Source organism: Ailuropoda melanoleuca, chromosome 8 (assembly GCF_002007445.2).
Source record: "Ailuropoda melanoleuca isolate Jingjing chromosome 8, ASM200744v2, whole genome shotgun sequence".
NCBI lineage: Eukaryota > Metazoa > Chordata > Mammalia > Carnivora > Ursidae > Ailuropoda > Ailuropoda melanoleuca.
In genome coordinates this window covers 81812914-81830960 of record NC_048225.1, presented here as the reverse complement: position 1 = coordinate 81830960, position 18047 = coordinate 81812914, and the positions used below count along the sequence as shown (strand labels likewise).

Genomic DNA, 18047 nt, shown 5'->3' with positions numbered 1-18047 from the left:
TAGTATGCTAAGTGGAGTAAGTCAGACAGGGAAAGACAAATACCATATGATTTCACTTATTTGTGGGATCTAAAAATCAAAACAAAAAAACAGAAACAGAGTCTTGAAATAAGAGAACAAAGTGGGGACTGGGGTGGGCAAAATAAGGTAAGGAGATTAAGAGGCATAAACTTCCAGTTATAAAATAAGTAAGTCACAGAGATGAAAAGATACAGCATGGGGAGTGTTGTTAATAATATTGTTACGATGATGTATGGTGACTACACTACCATGGTGAGCCCGGAGTAATAGAAGTCACTATGTTGTACACCTGAAACTAATATTGTATATTAACTATACTTCAGTAGTAAAAAAAAATTTTTTTTAAAGATTTTATTTATTTATTTGACAGAGATAGAGACAGCCAGCGAGAGAGGGAACACAAGCAGGGGGAGTGGGAGAGGGAAGAAGCAAGCTCCTAGCAGAGGAGCCTGATGTGGGGCTCGATCCCATAACGCCGGGATCACGCCCTGAGCCGAAGGCAAACTCTTAACCGCTGTGCCACCCTGGTGCCCCAGTAGTAAAAATTTTAAAAAAATAGTTTGAATCAAGGTCCAAATGAGGTTCACATGTTGAAATTGGCTGGTAGAACTTTTAAGTCTGTTTTCATCTATAGGTCACTTGTGTCTTTTTCTTTTTCCCCCTTGAAGTTTGTTTGTTGAAGGCCCGGGGTCGTTTATCCTGTAGATTCGTCCACAATCTAGACGTTGCTGATGTTCTCCTGAAGGTGTAGTTTAACAAGCTCTCTGTTCCTATTTTCCCGTAAATTGGTATAGCATTTAGAGCTTAATCAGGCTCAGGTTTGGTTTCAGTGGTGATCTGTTCTTCCAACAGGAGGCAGCTGACATCTGGTTGTCTCTTCCTGTGTTATTAGATGCTACAGGGGACCAATGCTTGAATCTTTGGGTTCATTAAACATTTCAAAATAGTGATATCTGATTCCATCATTTCTCCCTCATAGAAGTACTCCAGCCTATAAGTGAAGGAGAAATGACAGATATCATTATCTATTATATGACACCCAGAATAATTGCTTGCTTTTCCTCCTTTATTTACCATTTTCAAAATAATGAGTTGCTTTCCTAACATCCTACAACAGTGAGCAAAGTTTTGTTTTGCTCTGTTTTGAGGATTACTCTTAATTCATGGCTTTTAACGCATTTGATGTGTTTTGATTCATTGTAATTAGTGTTATTGGTGTTCACGTGGCTGCATTTTGGCCAGTGGCAGTCTCTTCTATTTGGCTCCTGAATTCTTTAGACATGATCCAAGAAGTCTCTTACATTTTGTACAAACCTCTTGTACACTTTCTGCTCAGATCTAGAATTAGCCGTTTGTCTGAGGAGCCCTGATTGCTTTTAGTGGGAAATGGTATTTGGATCTCTCACTCCGAATGTCAGGAGTTCACCTATTCTCTTATCCCACCAGAGTAACCTCAAATTTTAGTCGGTCCTGGTCTTAGAGTCAGAGCACGTATTGGCTGTACTTCTGATGTCGCTCAGCATTCTTTGGGGACGAACATGTGTGACCTCTGAGTCCACAAATACTTATGAGCACAGACTCTGTAGGGATAGACAAAGACAATCTTGAGGAGCTTAAAATCTCTTTCATTCAGCAGGTGTGTGTGGGGCGAGTGCTCTCGAGAGCAGTGCTTCTCAAACTTTAACGTGCATACGAATCACCTGGATAACTCATTAAAGTGCAGAGTCTGAGTCAGTAGGCCTGGGGGGCCGAGATGCAGCAGGTCTAACTCGCTCCTGAATGATGCGGTGATGCTGGTCCAAGGGCCACACTCTGAGTGGCCAGGTTCCAAAAGCAACAAGTAGTAAGCGGGTGTTGGCACGAAATGCAGAATGAGCTCAGAGAGGTGCCTTCCTAGAGGAGGCAGCATTTTGGCTGGGACAGTGGCTGGGATTTTTTTTTTTTTAATCAGGGGCCACGGCAACAGAATAGTGGCACCTTCAGTTTTAAGGTGAAATTATAAAATTAGTATTAAGGCATAAAATACTTATGGTAAAATTCACCCTTTTAAAGCATACAGTTTGATCATTTATATTCAGAGAGCTGGACAACCACTGCTACCATCTAATTCCAGAACATTTCCATCACCTCCCAAAAGAAATCCCATATCCATTTTCCCCTCCCTCCGTCCCTGACAATCACTGGTCTATTTCCTATCTCTGTAAGATTTGCCTATTCCGGACTTTTCACAGAAATGAAATCATACAATGTGAGGCCTTTTGTGGCTGGCTTCTTTCATGTGTTTTCCAGGTTCATCCACGTGGTAGCCCATGTCAGTACTCCATCCCTGTTGATGGGTGCCTAATATTCCAGTGCATGGAGAGACCACACCTTGTTTACCCATCATCACCCACTGATGGACATTTGGGTTGTTTTCCTCTTTTAGTCATTATGAACAACACTGCTATAAAGATTCACGTGCATGGTTCTGTCTGGGCATGTTTCCAGGTCTTTGGGGTATGTACTTAGGATTGGAATTACCATGTCATACAGCAGTAACCCCATGTTACATTTTGAGGAATTGACAAACTATTTTCCAAAGCAGCTGCCCAATCTTACATTTGCAGTTTGAGGAATACTTTTTTATGCACAGCACACACCCATATCACACCACCCAGATCAATAAATAGGATACTACCAGAACTCCAGAACCTTCCCCTGCGCCTCTTCCCTGACATTCCCGGCCTAAAGGGAACTGCTAGATTGAATTCTGTCACCATGCATGGTGGGGACTTGGAGGGGTTGAACTGGGCTACGTTCTCTGGGATGGGAGCGGCATTCACAAAGGTACAGTGAATGAGGCAGGGTAATCCCAGGTTTATTCTGCGTGGACAGGTGCCCAGGATGTCCTGTTATCCTACCAAGGCCTGGTGGGCAAACTGGTTTCTTCCCTCCTCGCCCTCGCTCCTGCACAGCCAGAGCGCCCTTGCAGAGAAATAACAAGCAGGTGGAATTCCCAGTGGGGACCCTCTGGCAGGCCCCGGAGACAGCTAAGGTGGGGAAGCAATGCGCACAATGCCCGAGATTCACCAAAAAGGAGACGTTCAGCATGAGCGCCGCAGTCCAGCTGGCTTTGTGGCCTGTGCCTTGTCACAACGGTCCTCCCGGCCCCTTGAGTCTCACTTACCTCCCTCTGCAGGCTCTCTAGGAAAGCCACAGCGCTCCACCTGAGCTCCTGGCGTAGCCCAGACAGGATGTGCAGACCTGCAGGGAGCTGCGCATGGGCGGTGGGCCCCGGAGGTCTCTTCTTTTCTGCGCTGAGGGGCCCCAGGCGCTGTATGCTCCGGCCCCGGGCAAGGAGCGCTTCCCAGGTGGTGGCCCTGGGACAGTAGGCCTGCATCTGCCATGGCAAGCCCCCCCCCCCGACTTCCTTTCTCCTGCCTCAGTGGTTCTTCTGTATCGAGCCATGTGGCCCATTCTTCCCCCATCCTTCCTCGTGGACTGACCTTCCGCCTCTGGCCTCATCCAACCACACAGAATCACACATGTGAAGTCACTGTCACACACACTCAGAACTGCCCAGAGATACTTATCCCTGACCTGCAAATCCTTAACTCGCCAATGACCTTTCTGTACCAGCCCCTCCCCCCCCCAGGCCCCCGCTGCCAGCTCCTCTGAAACATTGTATGGGAACCCAGTGGCAGGCCTGGCTCCCAAAATACCATCCCTGAATAAACAGCCCGAAATTGTCAGGACCCTGCAGCCCACTGTCTGGAAACTTAGCAATGAAAGACGGATTTGGGGACTCTTTAGAAGATGTCACACGGGGTGCCTTAGTTAACTGCTGCCCTACCAACACAGAGCTGAGGAGGACAGCCGCAGGCCGGGGAAAGAGGACGGGAGTGAAGAATAAGAAACTCGGGAGCATGGCAGCCACGATGGGCAGGCCCAGCTGGGGTGTGCTGCAGGAAAGAGTTCTGGGTGACCCCGTGCAGCCCTGAGGCTCTGGGGAGATGAGGGTCCAGACCCACGTCACGGTCTAGAAAGGTAAATGGGAGCATGCCAGAGACAAATTTTAAGGTTTAATATTTTATATACCACCAGGCAGGGGTTGAAAGCCAACTTTGCTTCCTCTTCCCCAGGGTCCCTTATTCCTGCTCATCTCTCCTTCTCTTCCCACACGTTCTCTACTCTTCCACATTGTCCTCTGTCCTTCCTTTTCTCTACCCAGGAACAGAAAATAGTCCCACTAATTCTATTTTCCATACTAAAGACTTCAAAGGCTTTTGAGGGCTAGTCTCAAATCTAAGTATTGTTACAGCACCACATTGTGGGAAATGCATGGTTTAGCCCGATGCCTGGCTTGTGCTGCCTAAGTAAATAAAGAAATGGATGTAGGTCACTTCTGGTGAGTTCCAAACACTGGATTACGGGGAGGCCCTTTTGGAACTGATTCCTTACATGGGTTACCACTGGTTTTCCTACAGGCACAAATCAGAGGTGTCTGTCGTCTTGGGATCCCATAAAATTACAAAGATGAATCCAGGGTGAGACCCAGGGTCTAGTTAACCACCTCCCACAAGCCCACCTTGTCTGATTCCCTTTTCTGCGACCTTGCAGCTTTTCCTTCTGGAGAGGTCAGTGGGCAGGGACTGGTGGGGCTCTAGCGCCCTCTGCTGATGGGTTTTCAAGAGTCGGCTTTTGCAGAGGAGTGTGTACATACACTCTGGTTTTTAATGTGCTTGGGCAAGGCTAGGAGTGAGGATTTCTGCTTTTATTTCAGGCCTACTGTGCAGGGAATGTGAAGCTGAAGGTGGCTCCTAGTGATAAAAAATGGCGTCAGGGTGGCCTCCCTGGCATTCATGATTTAACTGAAAGTAGCTTTGTTTTTGTTTCAACAACCTCCCTGGCCTAAGATTCAAGTCTGGAGAGCTTCTAGCCTTGGCTCAGCTACATCTCTGATGTCAATGGGTTCTGTCGCATGTGTTTGAGAGGCACAGGTCTCCTTCTCCCTAAGTGAACTGAGAGGTTTCCTCCAAGAAAGAGAAGCAACCCCGTCCACAGTGGGACTGGCTCCTGGGCAGAGGCTGGCCTGAATGTTCACGGATCTACACGAACTCTGGCTCTCCCCTGGAGCTGCAAGGGGTAGCTGAAGAGAGAAGCCAAGTGCTTTGCTCTCTGCCCCAGACTCTTCCCAGCACCTCTCCAGGGTTGCAACAGTGGATACTGAACTGCTCCTGGGTCGCAGCGTAGTGGGCAGGGGAACAACCCCCAGGGGTACAAAATCCAAAGCTAGACTAACCCAAAATGCTCGGGTTCACATTCCAACTCTACCACTTATCACATGACCTTGGATGGAGCAATTTCATTAACTCCTCTCTCCGACCTTAGAGTGTAGGTTTACCAACAGGAAGAGGGGAGAAAACTTCCGACATCTAAGATCAGATCCAAAGGGCAAGGCCTTGAACGGGATGTTGAGGAGTTTGGACATTATCCCATGAGCAGTGGGCACTGGGACAAGGGACAGTGTTGGAGTAGAAAGCAGTGGGTAAGCACCAAGTATCTGGAAGTGGTGTGCACAAAATGAATTGCAGGTTGGAAGAAACTACTGGAGTCAAGGGAAGTGGGTCAGAAGCTACTCTAAGTGGTTTAGGATCCAGATGCTAAGAGCCTGGGTTAGAGGACGTATGGGAGTTGGAGGATTGGGGAATGGACATTGGGAATGTTATAAAGATTGCTTGGGAATTGGTAGCTCATATCCTATGGGAGGGAGAGAGAGAAAGTGTAAAACTTGAATGACTAAGGGGTACCCGTGTCCAAAATTGGGACTGCTAGCCACACACCCACACATCCGTCAAGGGGCAGGGACGGTGGGCAACAGATGAATGCTGAATGGTCTCTGCCCTTGAGCAACCTGCATTCTTCTCTCCTCCTCAGCTCTTCCAGGAAAGGTCCTGAGAGCCATTAGAGATACATCATGGAGGAAGTGATAGGAGGGTAAATAGGAAAGAGGATCCCATTGCCAGCCAGTAATAAGCACTTTGCCCATACTCTCAGAAATTCTACAATAACTGAAGGGGCTTTGGGAGAAGAGGCCAGGGGCCCGACTGCCAGACAGTGAGCAAGGACATGGACCCATTGGGAAGTTGGGCAGAGAAGCGGTCTGGGTTCAGAGGTGGGGAGGCTGATTTTGTCTGTACTGAGTTTGACATGACAGCTGGGGCCTGGACAGACAGATAGAGCTGAGCTTGGGTGAGAGGTTAGGGCTTAAGTCCCAGGCTTGAGGTTTTTTTCAGTCTAATAAAGTAAATATTTTTTGTTGGGGGATAAAGAGGGGATTAAAGTGACCTGCAGGGCACCATGGATCAGGGGAGGTGTTTAAAGGCCAGGCAAAGGCACAAAGGGCAGCAGGGAAAATTGCTTTTACTTAGCCTGTTTAAGGAATCACCTGGGCCACCAGTGGGAGAACGGGTAAATGATGGTGTATTCACAAGAGGGAAACTGCACAGCAATTACAAAATAATGAACAACTGCTATGCTCACAATATGCATGAATTACACAGATGTAATTTTGAGCAAAGAAAATGAGTCTAAAAAATACATATATGGTTCCATCCGTAACAAGTTCAAAAACAGGCAAAACAATACATTGAGATAGAGACTAGAAGAGTGGTAACCAGGGAGCAGGGTAGGTACAGGTGGGAAAAAGGTGCTGGAAATGTTCTAGGACAAGATCAGAGATGTCTATATACATAAAAATTACATTTTTATGCCCCCAAAGATGTGCACGTTCTAATCCCCAGAACCTGCAAATCTGTTGTATTAAGCGGCCAAGGGGAAGGACGCCTGCTCGTTAGCTGACCGTGAAGCATCAGGCTGGGTTAGCCACATGGGCCCAGGGTAATGACAGCGGCCTTCCCAGGGGAGAGAAGAGGTGGGAGGAGAATCAGGGTCCGACTGATGCGGACTGAGGGGTCTCCGCTGGCCATTGCCGGCTTTGACCATGGAAGGGGCCAGGAGCCATGGCATGCAGACACAACCTCTGGAAGCCCAAAAAGACCAACAGATTCTCCCCTGGAGCCTCCAGAAGGAATGCAGCCTGTGAACAACTTGATTTTGCCCCATGAGACCCATTTGGGACCCGGCTTCTGTTGCCGTAAGCCGTTCAATGTGTGGCAATACGTTACATCAGTAAGGGGAGGGAAGCAGTCTATACCCACCCTTCTTTTTCCCATTTCTGAATCATTTTCCTTTCATCACATGCTGTGATTATTGTCCTTATTTGTATATGGTCCGTATTGTTAATAAACATGTTTACCAGGTCTCCTTTAAAGCTATAAGCTCCTTGAGGGCAGGATCTAGGTTTTGATTAAGTTTTTGTTTGTTTAATTTCTATCAGAAGCCCCAATACATGGCTCATTATTATGCGGCCGTTAAGAGCGTGGTCAGTTATTCACTAGACTGGCTAGAAGTCCAAGCAGCCAACTTAGCAAAGGTTTGAAACGAGAAAGCTGGTACGAAATAAAATATGGAATCCTTTCGATTCCTCCTCCATTAAACTAAGCCCAAAGAATCGCACACACGACAGGAGAGTTTACTGAGATTCTGTTTTCTCTGTATCTTTCTTTGCTGTCATTTCAAGCTAGTGGCCAAGTTAGGGGATTTGGGGCAGGACCCAGAGCGGAGCAGTTGGAGGTCCCTGGCTCATCCCCACTCTTGTAAAGGCCTAAGGCCTTTGTGGGAATATGCCTCTTTTCCGTCGGGAGACAGGAAACCACCAGGAGGGGGTTCCTATGAACAACGGGGACCTGAGTTCTGCCCCAAGACAAGACCTCAAGGGAAGCAGTGAAGGCTAGACCCCGGGCCCGGGGTCCCCCAGGCCCCCGAGACTCTTGGGTCTCGGCACCCTGCACACAGTGCAGGGGCTAAGAACACAGAGGGAGCAGGTGCATAGGGCAACGGGGTTCTTTGCTGCTACTACACAGAATAGCAGCTGTCGTCCTTGCCCCCCCCCCCCGTTTTTGACCTGGGAGACATTTGCAGAACCAGGCAGAGTGGAGGGGCGGCGGAGAGGAAGGGGGTTGACCCTGAGAATGGCCAAGACAGAATTTCCCACTGATTCGGCAGGAAGCAGAAAGAGGACTTGAAGTCCAAACTGTGGGAATCTAGAACAAAAAAAAAAGTGCCTCTCTTGCACACTGAAGTTTGGGGCTGATATTCAAAACAGTGATACCTGCTTTGGCTTTAAACGAAGATTTTAATCTCCGGGTGGGGGCAGGCCTGGGGCGGGATGGTAGGTCCGAGGGCCACAAGCCTTGGCTGTGCAGCTCGAGGAGCGTGGGGAGGGAGAGCCGGAGCTGCTGGTGGCGTCGGCGGCCGCGCTAGTTGGGAGCATGTCCTCCACCACATAGGGCTGGAAGTACAGATAAATCAGAAAGCAGCTCCAGAAGCCAAGGATGAAAAGGGTGGCCAGGCCTGATATGGAAGTTTTCTGCTGCTAGAGGCGGAGACAGAGGCAGGAAGGAGGCAAGGTCAGCTCAGCGGCCAGCGAGGACCCCCCACCCTCTCCACAGGAGCCTCTGGGCAGCAGCCTCCCGGCGGGGGTCCCCAAGCCCTCCTGCCTGGTGCCATGTCCTCTACGACTGGGTGGATGGGGGGGCAGGGTCTGCACAACCTCGGGAGGGATGTGACGCAAACGCAGTCTGAGCCCACTGCCTTTGGGACGATGGGGCACCCGGCTGAGACAAGGCTTCTTACGGGGGTCCACCTACCCCTGATTGTAGCTGTTCTTTAGGGCACACAACAAACATTTTTCCTGCAGAGGACAGAAACGGCACAAGAAAGATAATTTTTCCCTGGCCTGCCTGCTGGGCACCTCATCGGGTCTTGCTACAGGAAAGGATAGAACAATGCGGTGGTACTTGGGAACAGGCATATCCAGGGTCGGGGCTTGCTTTGGCTCTGGGGTCTCCCTGGGGCCTAGAGGGCAGGATCCCAGCAAGGGCTCCGGGCTAGGGAGGCATGCGGGCCGGCAGAGGGGTGGAACCGTCCCTTCACAGCCAGAGGTAAGGGAGCCAGAGGACCCGGCGGGGAGGGGGGTCAGGGAGCAGCAGCAGGAGCCGGGGGTAGCACCAGACTACGGGGGAGGTAGGGCCTCACTTACGCAGCAAGGCCCGCATTGATGGAGGGAATCCAGAGGGTCCTTTTTTGTTTTCTGTAGTGCCATCATCTTCTTGTGAAGGGAAAGAGGTGTTCCGTCGGCTCCATCCACCTTCTTGAGCCGGAGCTGAGGGTCTGTGTCTGTTTTTCCTACCAGCCTGAGTTCCTGCTGTTCCTTTGGCCCTCTTCTAAGGGGACTGGGGAGTCAGGGAGGGGCAGAGTTGGGGGGACAGTTTCCAACATGACAAGGAGGTAACCATAGCGTGGGTGGCCAGGGAAGACCTTGACCCACCCCAAGCCACTGGGGTAACAGAAACCAAGACAGGACCGTGAAGAGTCTGAGCGTCCTCCGGCCCCGAGGACGCTCAGCAAAGTGAAGGAAGGAGATTCTTTAGGGACTAGGAGAGATGGGTGCAGGTTACACTTACAGCTTGCTGTTCTTCTGTATATTTACTAAAACATCCATCTTCTCATCCATATCCCTCTGCATTTCCTTCGAGAGAAAATTCAAAGCTAGAATGATCACCTTGAAGGGCTTTGGAAATCCTTTTCTCTCGCCTCTCCCAACCGCTCAGAGAGGACCTCCGCACCCTCCTTCCTCAAGGATCCTCACTGGCCTTGGGGGGACATGCCTCCTCTTCCCTGCCCCTCCCCCACTCCCCAATGAGGCCAAAGCCGATGGCGGGTCATCTTGGGCTCCTCCAAAGTCTCCAGAGGAGTCAGAGGACAGGGAGTCTTGGTACCTGATCCCACACTTGGATGAGACCATCACCTGCTTCGGCTCCATGCCTATAAAATGATGGAGCTGGGAAAATAAGTCTCGTGACCCACCCCCCAAAGACACTTTGACTCCAATGTTTTGACCCCTGCACCCAGATCCTGCGCATGTACGTGTGTTTCTTCTTTAACCCAATTTCTGGCAGAAATAGTCAACATGAAAGAAACAGTAGCTCAAATGGCACCTCACGTTTACTATTTACTAAGAACTGAAAGAGTAGTAAAATCCTCTTGGCGAGTTTAGATCTGTAGAATTTGATCTGGAAATATTGGCATGGGAACAGTGGTCACAAAAGACTGTCTAGGATGGCAGGTGTCATCACAGATAGTATCTGTTATGGACAAACACAGGGTTGGCTTGACCATTATAAAATATTATATATATATATATATAGCTTTAAAAATAATTTTTTTTAAAGATTTTATTTATTTGACAGAGAGAGACAGCCAGAGAGAGAGGGAACACAAGCAGGGAGAGTCAGAGGGGAAGAAGCAGGCTCATAGCGGAGGAGCCTGATGTGGGGCTCGATCCCATAACGCCGGGATCACGCCCTGAGCCGAAGGCAGATGCTTAACCGCTGTGCCACCCAGGCGCCCCCCAAAATAATTTTAATAAAAAATGAAAGGTTTGGCAAGAGTTTACTGATCTATGGTAGAAAACTGATCAAGGAATCATACTGTCTGGGTGGAGAGGATTTCAAAAGTACTTTCTTGAAAAGCATTTGTAAGTGGTATACATTTTGAATAAAATAACTGTACTCGTAAATACAGCTAAAATATCCTTGAAGTGTAAATACCCCCTGGGTTCAAAATATCAGAGTCAAAATGTCGCCCATTCTTAGAAGTCTCACTGTTACTTCAAACTTATGTCCCAAAATGATCTCCTTGTTTCCTAAATCAACTATTCGCCCGCTGTCCTTGTCATGGTCTCCACTTTCTTCTACCCGTCTGGATTGCCTTTGGGGTCATGGATGCTTGCTTCTCCTTTATTCTCTACGTTGCATCAATCACCAAGAATAGTATTTTTCCTTCAATGCATGTTTCAGATGTACTGTTCCTTCTGTTCCCACACCTGGTCCAGAGTCCCTCAGCTTGAGCCGGGATGTGGCTTCCTGGCTGGTATCTTGCTGCAGAGAGTCCCCACCCCTGCTCTCCCACCCTCCCCCCTGCCCCAGGCCACCTTGTAAACAGCAGCCTGCTCAGCCTTTCTGAAGTCCTGCTTCTAGCATGTTCTTTGATTAAGAATCTCCAGAGGCCTCTTAATGCTTACACACCAAGTCCCAACCTGTCGGCCTGTCTTTCAAAAGCCTTCATTATCTACTGCCTTTGTGCCCCTTCTATTTTACGTCCCACAGGTTCCCCAGATGATCCCACTTGTATGACTGATCCCCCCACTGCCCGGGATACACTTCACGTTCATCCTGCTTCCACGCTGTGCGGCAAGCTGTTCCTGCGCCCAGAATAGCCTCCTTTGTGCCTTTCAATCCCCAGTCCTGCCCACTAACAAAACACTGTGTTTGCATTTTAATACAGAAATAATACATGTCCTCCGTAGCAAATTTGGACAATACAGAGGAATATAAAAGAACAAATTAATCTCATCACCTAGCAGTAAGTGCTATTAACCCTTTTAGTATATTTCTTTCTAGTCTTTTTTCTAAATATTTACTTAGCTATTTTTTTTCCCACTTAACTGAGAACAGCCTGTATAGATTACTTGTATCTTGCTTTTTTACTTCTCATTATAAGCATTCTTTTTTTTTAAATAAGCTTTTTATTTTCAATAATTTGGGATCTACTGAGAGTTGCAAAGATAGTACAAAGAGTTCCCATATGCTTTTGACTCAGTTTCCCCTTAATGTTAACATCTAACTCAACCATGGCATTTGCTCTTCTTCTTATTTTTTTTTAAAGTAGGCTCAATGCCCAACATGAGGCTCAAACTCGTAACTCTGGGATCGAGAGTCATGTGCTCTGCCCACTGAGCCAGCCAGGTGCGCCTGTAAGAACTCCTTCTAAACACCGCTTCCAGTAGTTCCTACATCTCATTCTATGGATATACCCTAATTTATTTGGCTATTCTTCTGTTCAAAACTGTGGCTTCCAAATTTTTGCTATTATAAATAATCCTGTGATGAACATCTTTTTACATATACCCATGCTAGTATTTCTGATTATTCTCATAGGTTAAATAGTGAGAAGTGGAATTAGTAAGTCAAGGGGTTTGACATTTTTTGGTACCCATCGTCTGATTTCTTTCCAACTTTGTACAAACCTACACTCTGATCAGCTGTATAAGAGCATTTCTGCCTTGTTCTATAATTGTCACAAATTAAAATTTCGCTTATTTGGTCGCCTGGGTGGCTCAGTCGGTTAAGTGTCTGACTCTTAATTTCCACTCCAGTCATGATCTCAGGGTCGTGGGCTGAGCCCTATGGCAGGCTCCATGCCCAGCGGGGAGTCTGCTTGGGAATCTCTCCATCTCTCTCCGTGCCCTCCCCCCCAATGTTGCACGCCCGCACCCTCTCTCTAAAATAAATAAATAAATAAATAAATAAATAAATAAATAAATAAATCTTTAAAAAAAGTTCACTTATTTGAATGTGACAATGACCTAAGAATTGTTTTCATTTGGCATTTAATTGATTATGCATGAGGTAAACCTTTTAAATATATTTATTGTTTTTTAGTTGTATTCTCTTTTGTGGATTGTTTGCTCATACCCTATTTGGTTCTTATTGATTTGTGTGAGCTTTATATGTTATAGACAAAAAACTTTTATCGATGTTTATATTGTATTTGTGGAAAATTATTTCCCCCAAATTGTTGTTTGCTTTTTAATTCTGTATATGGTACTTTCCTGTTATGATTTTTAAATTTATTATATTGTTAAATATATCAATATTTCCTTCATGATTTCTTCTGTTGTATTTAGACTGTCTAGTTAAATATTTATTTATAATTTATTCTTATTGATTTTTATTATTTAAATTCACTCTATGGACTATTTCAGGTTTTACAGTGTTAACTGAATTAAGTTTTTCTTCATCTAATCCAGTTCTTAATACGAATGCATAATCCTTTTCTTTCTTCATATAATCAAGCATAATCCTTAATTTGAATACATAATCCTTAATATGAATACATAATCCTTTCCTTCTCACTAACATTTAAAAAATCATCTTTATTATCTTCTAAATTTAATGGAACTGTGGTTCCCAAACCTTGAGCGTGCAATGGAATCACCCGGTGATCTTTAAACATCACTGATGCCTGGAGCTCATCTCAAGAGGTTCTGATTTCATTGTTATGGGGTGCAGCCTGGGTCGAAGGTCAAAGTCACACTACAGGGGATTGCAATGTGCAGGCAAGGTTAGTGACTACTGCTAAAGCGTTTAGGATCTGGTTGTTACCCAGGGGAAAGCATCGGAATCACTTTGAGACTTTCAAGCCACTGTGGCCCACCCTGGAGACTTTTATTCAGTTCCTCTGGGCCAGGGCCTGGGCATACTGATTTTTTAAATCCTCCCAGGCATGCCTGGTGGAGAGGTTGTTACAGGGTTACTTACACTGATTTAAAAATTTAAAGATATCTGCTTCTGCCTATTTATGCTTCAACATCAGTGGTTCTCAAATTTTCATCTGGGGAATGTGAAAAAAATCCAAGGGTCCAAGCCCCCTCCAAATAGGACCTGAGCTCTATTTTCTTTATTTATGTGCCAGGAAATTCCAAAACACATCAAGGTTTGAGGGCCACGACTCTAGAGTCTAGATGGTCCTCTCAGTAATTGTTGAGTTCAAACCTAATCTTATTGGGTTTTTGGTTAGATTTGCATTAAGCTTCCAACGTAGCCTTCAAAGTTCACCTTAGGATGCACTTGCTTTGTGAGGATTAGTCTGGTTACCCCAATATTCATGCCGTATTTCTCCAGACTCCTAATTAACTCCAATTATCATGTAGCTTGGTGCTTGCTTTTTCTTTCTCTCCATAGAGTTTGGGTCTTCCTGCTAGACTGTAAGTGGCTGCAGGGCAGGGTCTGGTATCTCCTTTCATAACTTCTAGTATGGTACCGGCCATGGAAAGTGCTCAGTAAATGCTTACCTTCATAATCTCCACGAATTCCTGGAGTTTATCAAAATCCTTGTCCATTACGCCCTTGATCTAGTGAAGAAGAAAGGCCCAGCACATTTTACTGAACGTGGAGTCGTCTCTGGCATTTTAAAAAAGCAGGGCAGCAGCTGCTCCTCTGGAATGAGCTGGATAAAGCTCAAGGAATGGGTGTGTCGTGGCCTATTAAAGCCCCTTTCTCCCCGAGGAGTCTACGAAGGGACGAGGGTGCAGGTAGCATGAAGCAACCCCCCCAGCCTTGGTGAGGCTTCGATCTAGCTACTGCAAGGCTTCTGGGTGGCGTTCAGACCACAGTTTCCAGTACTCCTCCTTGCCTAAGCACTCCCTCTCTTCATGAGTTTGCCATAGGTGGTTCCGTCCGAGCAGCAACAAGAGAGTTCCTTCTCTGTAGCATGCTCAGGGGAGGGGGGTAAGGAGAATGGAATTGGTCCGTGACTGCCCCCACATTCCAGTCAGTCCCTCTCACTCTGTCACTAAGGTTCTATCTCCTCAACCTTCAAAGTGACGCTGTAGAGAGTTCTTGGCTTTCAAAACCTGAGTGTAGGCATCAAACAAAAAAGAACTAGATATCTAAGCTGCCCAGCACCGAAACACTGGACATCGGGCTAAGTGAGGTTGAGGCTTTTTCCATGCGATTCCTGATTCCCCTCGCTATTCAGAATTCAGCACTGCATTTTCCCAGGTGCTACCCTTCTTTCTCTGTGTCCTTAAAAGTCTCACCCTGTTACCTGTTTGATCTCGTCCATTTTTTCCTTGAGCTCTTCCCTCACCTCCCTGAGTTCATTCTGAGGAAATAAAACAGGGAAGAGAAGGAGTAAGGAAACATCCTGGATGGAAGGAAGATCCTGGGGTGTTGCTAAGAAGGAGGAACAGAGAGATGCCTCCCTCTAGGGGGGAAGGAAAGGATGCTGTTAAGACAATAGGAGAGTGGGACATGGAGACACCGTGTGCCTCCCGATAGGGCGCACTGAAGGGCACGCCTCCACTTCTGCGATGTGACACCCCCCAAAATGCACAGCCAAGTCTAATCAGACCACCCAAATGGGAGCATCAGACCACCCAAATGAAGGGTTGGTCTACAAAATAAATGACCTATAATCCTCATAAATGACAACGTCCCAAAAAACAAAGGTGCAAGAGCTATTCCAGATGGAAGGAAGCTGAAGAGACATGGAACCTGGAGACCACGTGTGGGCCTGGATTGGATCCCGCATCGAAACAGCTGTTTTTTTCTTCCATTAGGAAAGACCTTAGTGGAGCAATTGGTAAAAAAAAGACTAAGTACTGAATCAATGTTCATGTCCCAATTTTGATATTTTAATCATTGTACTGTGGTTATGTAAGAGATTGTTCTTGTATTTAGACAGTACACACTGAAATTGGAGAGAAACATGCTCTCCGATGGTTCAGGAACCCCGTATTATACATATGTGTGTGTGTGAAAGTGTGTGTGTGTATATATGTATATATGGAGAGAGGGAACCATGATCAAATGTCCACATTTGGGAAATCTGAGCGAAGGGTAGACTAGAATTCATCACACAACTTTTTGAGAATTTTCCATAAGTCTGAAATTACTTCAAAATGAAGAGTTAAAACGAAACAAAAAGCAGCGCAGGGAGTGAAGCCACGGTCCCTGGCGCAGAGCCACAGATGCCAGCAGGGGACCCGGCATGGCTGTGGCTGGGGAGCCCGAGTCTCCACTTCGCCTGTCGACCCCCCGCCTGGGCCGTCACACCTACCCTTAGCTCGTGCGTCCCTCCTGGTTTGGTAAACGGCCCTTCTTGTTTTACTCCTTTGTAGTCATATGTCTGTAGGGGGAAAGCAGAAACACAGACTATTGGAAATCGCAGGCGTGGGGTGGACGAGGCAGGAGAGATCCCCCCCAAGTTTCCGTTCCTCCTTTCGGGCTGGGGTGGAGGAGAGAGCTGGAGGCCCCGCTGGCACAGGAGTTCCCACCACTTTCTCCTCTGGCTCGGAGCTCGTCACCCCACTGCCCTCCTGGCCCCCTGAAGAGCCAAGCCCACTCCTGCCGCAGGGACTTTGGACGCGCTCCTTCCTCCGCCCACAGCGCCCTTCCTCGGCCTTCATGCTGAGCCAAGGGCCCTACCTCCCTATTTTAATTCCCCGCCTAGTGGGTGACACTGCTGAGTTTTCCTTATTTATTCTTTATGAGATTAGTCACTAGTGTGAAGTTCTGTGAGAGCAGAGAGCTTGTCTCTCTCTCGTGTATTCCCCAGCACCTGGGACAGGTCTTGGCCACCAGGAACAGCGAATGACCCCTGACTCCAAGTCACCTCCCCACGGGTCTCAGGCCTGGCTGCCGGCATGGCCTCAAAAAAGCTTCTTACTTTGGTCGGCTCTGGCTTCAATTCCAGGCACACTGCCTTGTAGTTCTTGCTCTGTGGAGGGAGGAGGTTGGCAGTCCACCTGTCAGGCATCAGGACTGGGGGGATCACATCAGCCCTTTCAAGAGGCCCCTGCCCACCCCTGCCTGTCCACCTGCACCTGAGCTCAGGCCCACTGACCGCCCCCCCCCCAGCATGATTCAAGACAACCCAGCCCGTGTCAGCTTATCGTCCTTTTTCTGAGCGCACACCTGCCCCGTCAGCCAGCAGCCCTCTTTCTGCTGGGGGCCTGAGCTAGGAAAGCCCTTGGGCATAACTTTGTGGAAACCGTGTGGGTATTATTTCAGGAGCGTGGGCCTTGGAGAGAGATGGGCTCGTGGTCTAACCTCAGCTGCTTCCTTACTGGCTGTGCCACCCAGGGGATCATTTACGCCCTCTGAGCCCCCCTTTCCTCGTCTGCAAACCGGGGCGTGAATCACACCATCTCACAAGGTGCTTTGTGCCATGGCCGTGCCCTTCGAGGCGGGGGGGGTGGGGTGGCTGAAGGTGGGGGGGTTAATCCATTGCTCTGTGTCCCAAAGGGAGTCAGCAGAGGCCTCTTTCCTTCCCACCCCCAGGCCACGGATTAGTGCCACCCTCCTTCTGGGCTGACAGGCCACTTGCAGCTCAGAGCAGAGAAAGAAAAGCCGAGGAGTCATCAGAGAGCTCTCTGTACCCCCCCCCACCCTGCCGCTCTGTCCAGCGGGAACTTGGAGAGGCCCCACGTTGTCCAGCAATGTTTCTCCTTTACCAGGCTTGCTTTCTTCAGTTCTGCCTTCTTGGCCGACATGATGGAGGAGGCCAGTGTGTTAACTTCCCAATCTCCCCGCAATGGGCCCCTGTGACCAGGCCACTGTCCTATGCAGATTACAGGCCAAGGTGAGGGCAAGGTGACCACCTCTCTGTGTGTGGAACAGCTGAGGTCACAATGCCCAGCTCCCCCATGCTGGCGGGGAGTGTCACCACAGCTTTGAGCCGGGGAGGGGGGGCCTCAGCCACTGTGATGAGGGACAGGGCAGGTTCCAAAGCCACGAGATTTCCCTCCTGCCAGGGGGAGAGGGGCTGTCCTGCAAAATCCCCCTGCTGAGGACCTGGCCTCGTAGGCCTTAGTGGAAGGCACACCACACCAGAAGCAAGAGCTGCTGTCTCCTCCCCCAGAGGGACTCACCTACCAGGTGTCTGCCCCCAAACAGCTGCTTCCCCCCCACAAGCCTGCACCAAGATCTGCCCTGAGGGCCCCATGTGGACAGACCCTTCCTGGTGTCTGGAGCTGTCTTGGGTTGAGACGCCTTGAAATCCCTCTGGTTTAAGGTTCAATGTACTGTGCTAACCTGGGGGTGGGGTTCGGGGGTGCCAATATTAGCAGGACGGCTTCTGACACCCTGGTCCGTCTGCGTGGCTGGCCCTGCCCCTCTCTCCCCTGCACCACCCTAGTCTCGTCTCTCGGTTCCTCTATCAGACCGCAAGAGGGTCAGAGCAAGAAGCAAAGTGTGGACAGTGCTGTCGATGAGAAGCATCTGGGGGTGGGGAGGATACTGAGGCCGTTCTGAGGGGGGCTGTAATTTGTGCCTAAAGAGTCAAAGGATCCTGGCCTC

General features: G+C 48.4%; 1 protein-coding gene and 1 pseudogene across 4 annotated transcripts; one reads left to right on the top strand and one right to left on the bottom strand.

Annotated features, from left to right (window-relative positions):
- LOC117803417 overlaps positions 1-18047 on the top strand; it is a 96236-nt pseudogene that overhangs the window by 65126 nt on the left and 13063 nt on the right.
- On the bottom strand, positions 3711-17348 carry TEX35 (testis expressed 35). Of its 4 annotated transcripts, none has more exons than XM_034666774.1 (9): positions 17204-17348; positions 16309-16467; positions 15808-15876; positions 14794-14850; positions 14039-14098; positions 9588-9652; positions 9164-9356; positions 8772-8815; positions 3711-8413 (listed from the first exon to the last, which is right to left on the bottom strand). In XM_034666774.1, exons 1-9 carry the CDS (start codon positions 17240-17242, stop codon positions 8245-8247), a joined length of 855 nt encoding a protein of 284 aa, XP_034522665.1. In that variant the 5' UTR covers positions 17243-17348; the 3' UTR covers positions 3711-8244. The 4 variants fall into 4 exon arrangements, with proteins under 4 accessions (XP_034522665.1, XP_034522667.1, XP_019651913.1 ...); XM_034666776.1 differs by having other exon boundaries at positions 16417-16467; XM_019796354.2 differs by having other exon boundaries at positions 8290-8497.